General features: G+C 34.0%; 1 protein-coding gene across 3 annotated transcripts in view; it reads left to right on the forward strand.

Annotated features, from left to right (window-relative positions):
- ITGB1 (integrin subunit beta 1) overlaps positions 1-6,497 on the forward strand; it is a 44,009-nt gene extending 37,512 nt beyond the window's left edge. For all 3 annotated transcript variants that reach the window (XM_065921066.1, XM_065921067.1, XM_065921068.1), the window contains one exon: positions 5,265-6,497. In XM_065921066.1, the coding sequence (XP_065777138.1) occupies positions 5,265-5,330 (66 nt within the window). In that variant the 3' untranslated portion in view covers positions 5,331-6,497. The remainder of the gene's footprint in view (positions 1-5,264) is intronic.
- The last annotated feature ends 346 nt before the right edge of the window (positions 6,498-6,843 follow it).

A 6,843-nucleotide genomic window follows, 5' to 3' on the forward strand; every position in this document is an offset into this window, starting at 1 on the left:
AAAGCTGATTACTAAAGTCCTTTGAATATTTCAGTTGCCCCCAGGATTTATTACTCAGGAAGCTTGCATTCAGTGAAAGACAGAAAACATCTTAAATATGTTCCATTAAAAGAAAACAATTGTAAGAATGTTTCTTCAGGTTACTGTGGTATTTTTATTTTCTTAATAATTTTAATCTGCTCTTTTGCCTTTTCTTCTTATATAAAATAGAATCCTGGGGACTTCCCTGGTGGTGCAGTGGTTAAGACTCATTTCTAATAGAAGGGGTGTGGGTTCAATCCCTGGTTGGGGAACTTAGATCCCACATACTTGGCATGACCAAAAAAATTAAAAACAAAACCCTAAATAACTGCAGACTATTCAGTGGAAAGCTGCTGCTGGTTTTTTTCTTTCTTTTTTTTTTTTTTTTTAATAATTCAACAAAGAAACCTAAGTAGAAATCAGCCACTCAAAAGACTACATGCTGTGTAATTCCATTTATGTAACAGTCTAGAAAAGGCAGACCTATGATAGGGACTAAGCCTATGGTCTCTAAATTGCCCAGATGGGTGTCTTTATACATTTGAGAATTCATGAAACTATGTATTTTAAAAGGGTATTTTTACTCTGCAAATTACAACTCAGTAACCTGGTTTTATACAAAACCTAAAAGCCGTGAGTGATGAAAATGTATGTCAGCATTGGTGCTTTGAGAGGTGGGGTTGGAGGCTAGAGTGGCCAAACGTTGGCCGTCTTGTATTCATCTTTTGATATAAGAAGGCAGTGACAATATTCAGTATTTTTCAGGTGTAAATCAACTTTAGTCATTTGCATTTTACAACAATTTGCTTGAATTTTTAAAAAATAATTTTGGAAGCGTAAAAATAGTAAAAATTCTCTTTTATAAAAATGTTTAAACACTCATTATACATGTCAGTTTTTTTCTGATGAAATCATTAGAAACTATTTCTTTTACTTTAGCAAGAAAATCCGATTTACAAGAGTCCTATTAATAATTTCAAGAATCCAAACTATGGACGTAAAGCTGGTCTCTAAATTGCCGTTCGTATTTTCTTTCATTTTCTGTCTTTGCATGTCTTTACTGCACTGCGTGTCTTTTATCACTACTGCTTTTTTTTTTTCTCTCCAAAGTCTGACTTTATTTATATGGCTATACTATGGCTTTTCTTTCTGTGTGTTAATAGTATTTAGAAGGGCTTTGGATTAAGCTTTATGGTATAGAAGCAGCAACTGTGTTGTAGTGAAAAGAACGTGTATTGTGATCAGACTGACCTGGGTCGAGTCCCAGCTCTTCTGCTTAGGTAGAATGGCACTGGGTCACTTCACTTCCCAGAGCTTTAAACAGGGAGTCAGTAACTATACTGTGTTGTTTTTGGCTAATGGCTACAGTATTTGATAGCAGCCTGTCAGTTATAATCCTCACTAGAGTCCCTTGCTTTCGGTGGTATTATCATCCTTGTATGGTAACATCCTTATATTATATGTAACATTCTTATATATAACATATTATTATTTGTAAGTTTTAGAGTGAAAAGTGAACATGAAATTTAAATTTCATGTAGAGAAAAACACTACTAGAGTTTTAAATAAAAACTTTGCTGAAAATTTCATAGTGGTAATAAAGCTTGGTTAACCTATTCTCTCAGCTAAGGGAAAGTTATTTTGGCCAGTGTATGCTCTACCTGGGTGACAAATGTATCATTTTCTCTTTTATCAATACTGGACAGGCTTTTCCCTTATAACTGAATTTTCATGAAGTGTTTCTAGCATGTTTTTAATATAATTATGTAAGCCCCTAATACTCTGATAAAAAGGTTGTGATTAGAACCAATTCTCCTGACTGGTAATCCTGAACTCCTTCCTTTCCTTTATTCTTATTTCACATATGAGAAGACCGAGGCACAGAAGAGTTCGGTAACTTGACCAAGTTCACAAGATTAGTTAGTGGAAAAGCTGAGATTCAAACCCAGGCCACTGGGCTCCATGGTCTAGGTTCTTAACCGCTGGATTGAACTGGTAGCAATCACATGTCTTCAGGAGACACTGTTACCTGGTTAGGTGGAGGGAGATCGCTATAGGAAATGACAGTCTTTGCTATTTTCTGGTAGCTTAGGAATGTTAGTGCTACTGTGACACTACTGAATGTGGCAGTCACTGTTACACCCAGAAACCCATTAATGCAGGTTTGTTTATTTACTCTGATGAATGAGAGTATACTTATAACAACATGGTAAGATTTTAAAATACAGGAATGTTTCATATTTTTAAGAGATACAGGGAGTACTGATAACATTAGAAACCATTATATGTCTGATTTTTTTTTTTTATTTCTAAGCAGGTCTTAAGACTTTTGAAATGGCAGAGTTAAATTTGATGGCAGAAAATTGTCAGATTCATTTTGCATAGTCTGGTACATTTCCTTAGTAGCATGAGACTTAATATTCTTTTCTTCCTTACTTAGAGCTTTACAGAAAGAATGTCATTTTTAGAAGGAAACTAATTTGCTGGGTTTTTTTGCTTTCCTCTTTCTGTCATAATCAGATATTGACATTTTATATGGATACTTTCATGAAAAAATTTCTACATCTCCTATTGAAAGGTGAAATTTTTACCTTGCCATAATTTAAATTGTGTTTTGAAGGAAATTATCAGTAACAGTGAAACTTACTGTTTTTATTGTTAAGTCAATTTTTGGTACACTATTACTTCAGCCAAAATAAGCATTTTGGATAATTCAAGATGTGAAAGTTTTGTGAAAAATTCTTATTCACTAGTGAAATTCAGGAAAATTAATGGGTACTGGTTATTCTGAGATGTTTTCTCAAGAAAAACTTAAGTAGAAATAAACAGATATTAATGAATGAGCATTAAGAAATTAAATCATGGCTTACAGCGCACTTTTCCAGTATGGGACCCAAGGTTGCTGGTCAGTTATGTCATTAACATATTTCAGATAAATAGGCAGGCAGTCTAATTACTTCAGCACATTAGACTATTCATGTAGGTACATTTAAAAAAAATCAAATCATCAACTTTGTTAAAGCTCTTCATATATAAACACATTAAATGTGGGCTGCTAATCTCCCATAGTTGTGCACTGCATTTCTAACATGCAACAGAAATGATGCTATAGCCACATCAGCCCTTCCAGAGTGAGCACAGATGACATTTACTGAGAACAGAGGACTTCCCTGCTGAATGTAACCCTGTTCCTCTTGATTTAAACAGGCTTTGCTTTTTGTTGGGGTGGGGAAGGGTTGCACTCTGAACGATGGGAACTAATATGCATTATTTTAGCTTACGTCCATTTAAGATGATGCCCAGTGCAGATGGTTTAATCTCTTACCTCTAACCTTGCATGTTAAAATTTTGTTTGGATGGACTTTGAAATAATAATATATATGAAATAATAAATATAAATGTGTACATAAAAAGGCAGTGTTTTCTCCAGAGGTAAGTTCTGCGATGTAAATTGTACTTCGGTTTCATCTATAACTTAGCCATTTTTTTTTCTTTTCCATATTTTATTACCTTACAGTTTTTAAGTATTAAGTATTAGATTTATCTAATGCATTAAAGAAACTTAATGGTAATTTATTTTCCTAGCATATTTGAAAAAAAACGGCAGTTCTAGCCTTGCATGATAGGAAGGTGGAAGTAGACTCACTCATTTGTACTGACTCTCATTAGGAATGTAGTTGCTAGGACCCAGACGCCAGTCTCCATTATGGAATGTCTGCCATAGTACCATCTGGGGTCCAGCTGGGACGAGAGCTCAAATTTCATGTCCGATGGATTTTTGTCATCCAGATTGTATAATGTTTATCTCTGAGGGATCCTAGGTTCTTCTGTGTTTCAGAAATGACTGGGCAGGTTGTGCTTTGTGGGGTGGAGTGAAGGCACAGTGTCAGGTTCCAGACTAACTGCTGGACAGAAGTCAGAGTGGTTTATTTGGTATTTGTCAAGTCCCAGCCTTTATATGTTTTACTTTCCCTCAGTGAATTCTTACTCTTTTTTAAAGATGGCATCATCTGCTTCCCCTTTCCCACTTAGAACATACATATGTACCCTCAAAAATTCAACCATATAGATTTCTAACTGTGCATGTGTATATGCTTCTATATAACTTTCAATGTTTTATCTATGGTCAATTTCATTTTGACAATATCCTTAATCTCAGTCAATCCCTGTTTTCTTATGCTGTTCCCATTTTATGTATGGAATTCCCTTGTGTACTGTTTGAGAGTTCTTTATCTTCATGTTTGTTATCCACCAAGCTATGCCCTTCTAGGAGGCAGAAATTGTGGCAATGAAAGCTATATCCAAATGTAACCTGAAGTGAAGTGTGGATAAAATTTAAAAGCAAAAATTACTCTTTAGGTGCTTTATATAAATATTTAAAAAATAACCTCAAATGGTTCTATAGTAAAATATGAAACTAAATAGCATTTAAAAATCTTAAAACATTTATTTGATTTGTACTCACGTATTTTCTCTGAGATAGGAATGTTTGCCCATATTTCTCATTTGATTTTCAAGCCTATCTTCAGTTTTAAAGAATAGAGAAAGAATGCTATAGAAGATATTAAAATGTATAATTTAGAATGAGAATTTTTAAAGAAAATGATACGTTTTAAAATATCACTGTCAGTGAAGTTATGACTCTGGAAAGATTTCTCATGTTGATGGCTTGGAATCATTTAACATTTCAGTAAAATATAGTATCAAAGATAAAATGTTCTATCAGCATATTGAAGAATAGCAGTTGTTTCATGAAGAATGGTAATTATTTTTGTCTAAGCACATTTGGCACTGTGCCCACTTGTGACAGTCTTACCTCAGAATCTCTACACCCTGAGTGGCGAAGCCTCAGAAGGGCACCTCCCCCACAGACAAGAAGGCCAAGCAGTCTCTTCATTATCAAGCACGTTTGTGCACAATAAGGATTAAGAATCAGGCAGTTGATGGCAGAAGAGTTTGTTAAAAACTAGTTTCAAGATAGTATTCAAAACTAGTTTAAAAAAGAGAAGCTGTTGACAGCACATCACCAGTGGAGGAAGGACTTTTCAGAAAGGAAAAGTGCCTTTTCAGAGGCACCTCTAGCCTTGTGGGGCAAAGCTTTCATTTTTCATTTTTTGTAAGCTTTTGATATCTGGACAGATCAAATGGAAATGACTTATGAAAATGGTCTTTAACTTTATAAAATGATATTAAAATTAGATGACTTTAGTAGAGTGATAATTTTTTTCTTTTTTCTTTTTTAGGGTGAAAATCCTATTTACAAGAGTGCTGTGACAACTGTTGTTAATCCGAAGTACGAGGGGAAATGAGCACTGCCTGTGTGTACCCACAGTGCTGAATGCAAAGTAATTCCACAGTCACAGTAAGGTAGCTTCAGGGCAGTGTCACCATGGTCCTCTCATGGGCAGGTTCTGAAAATGTACAATATGTATAATTTGAAAATTTTTTTATTATTTTGAAAATAATGTTATAACCAATGCCAGGGACTGACAAAAGACTTGCGACAGGATGGTTATCCTTGTCATCTAAGGTCACAATGTGCCTTTTTGACCTTTTCTCCTGGACTAGTGAATCCAGGTCTTACTGGATTAAGCAGTATTTCTAGAGTGATTGAAAGGCAGTAGTTAATGAGGATGATATGAGACTTTCTGTTAATCAAGTGTTAAAACTGATTTCTAGCTTTGCAGACATGTCATTTTTCAGTTATACAGAATCCAAAGTAAATGTCCTCCTAGCTAGTTTAGAGTCGTTTTAAATGTATTATTTTGCTATTTGCCTGTTAGACACGACTGATGACATACCTGAAAGATGAGTATGTTAGGAGTTACAGGTGTAAAATAATGAAATATTTGATCTGCAGAGGCCATGGGGAAAGTCAGAGCTAGGAAGGGAAAACATAGCTTTAAAACCTATGTGCCATTTTAAGAGTTACTTAATCTTGGTAACTTTTATGCCTTCTCTTTGTAAATTCAAGTCTTGGATAAAAGAATTGGGAAATTTTCTGCAAAAAAAAAAAAAAAAGTCCTTGATTTAGCATTATCTACATAAAGCCTTAATTTACATAGTATTTGCTGAATTGGGGACCTCCGGGTGAATTTTATTTTATTCATTTTCTTTTTAAAGCCTGGTGCTTTTTATCACCTCTTCTAATCATTTAATGTATTTGTTTGCAGTTTGGGGTAAGACTTTTTTAAAATCAGTACTTTTTCATTGATGTTTTAGTTGTACATTTGCCTTTTTATTGAACATGTGAAGTTGTACTGTGGCTCATGCAATAGCTATCACCTAAGCATTTCTTACTTTAAATTAGTGCTATAACAGACCACTGTATATTTACCTCTCACTGTTTGAGTTTCCTGTTTTGTTTCATACTATTCACATTCTTATTTTAAGTGCCTTTTAATTTTAACAGTTCACTTTTTACAATGCTGTTTAGTGAAGTTATTTATTAAATAAAGATGCTTAAAATATTTAAATCAGATGTTTGGGCTCTGTATATTTTGTTAGTTTGTATACATGAAGTTTTTATAGCTTAAAGAGGCTGACAAAAAAATTTCTGGTATTTTACTTAAGCCAAAAGACAGAAGGAAGGAAGGTAGGTAGAATAAAGTAAGATTTCAGTCTATTTTTTGGCTCTCCAAATACTGGACAAATCTGCTTCTGTTTCATTCCTACATTAAGCAGAGTTAACTCTTGAAGAACATAATCTTAGAGCTGTTGACTTAAAGCTGGACACTATCATTTTACTTAAGATTGAGACAGGAAATTGTTACTGTTCTGTTAAGGAGTTTTTTAAATTTTCATTTGTCCTTGATTTATTTA

The sequence above is a fragment of the Muntiacus reevesi genome, chromosome 2 (assembly GCF_963930625.1).
Source record: "Muntiacus reevesi chromosome 2, mMunRee1.1, whole genome shotgun sequence".
NCBI lineage: Eukaryota > Metazoa > Chordata > Mammalia > Artiodactyla > Cervidae > Muntiacus > Muntiacus reevesi.